Below are 299 nucleotides of genomic sequence, written 5' to 3'. Positions count from 1 at the left end.
CTGGGGGATTTTGGTCTGTGCCGGGTGGCGACGTCTCCAAGCAAAACGCAGCAGCAGCAGCAGCAGCAGCGGCAGCAGCAGCAGCAGCAGCAGATGCAGCTGGATCCTCTGCAGCAGCAATACGTCATGGGGGTCGGCGATGAGGACGACTGGGATCACTCGATGGAGCGGGGAGCAGCAGCAGCAGCAGCAGCAGGAGCAGCAGCAGCAGCAACAGCAGCAGCAGCTAGCAGAAGTTTCAGCAACCGCTGGGCTGGCTTTGTGCAGCAGCAGCGGAAGCAGCAGCAGCGCATGCGTGG

At 62.9% G+C, this 299-nt stretch overlaps 1 protein-coding gene across 1 annotated transcript in view; it reads left to right on the top strand.

Annotated features, from left to right (window-relative positions):
• The window catches only part of EMH_0026530 (protein kinase (incomplete catalytic triad), putative), a gene marked incomplete at both ends in the record, with an annotated part of 7,958 nt that overhangs the window by 7,526 nt on the left and 133 nt on the right, over positions 1 to 299 (top strand). The window contains one exon of the mRNA XM_013502629.1: positions 3 to 299. Coding sequence (XP_013358083.1) covers positions 3 to 299 — 297 coding nt within the window. The remainder of the gene's footprint in view (positions 1 to 2) is intronic.

Source organism: Eimeria mitis, genomic scaffold, assembly GCF_000499745.2.
Source record: "Eimeria mitis Houghton genomic scaffold, Emh_scaff978, whole genome shotgun sequence".
NCBI classification, from domain to species: Eukaryota; Apicomplexa; class Conoidasida; order Eucoccidiorida; family Eimeriidae; genus Eimeria; species Eimeria mitis.
This window is presented reverse-complemented; position numbering and strand designations above follow the sequence as displayed.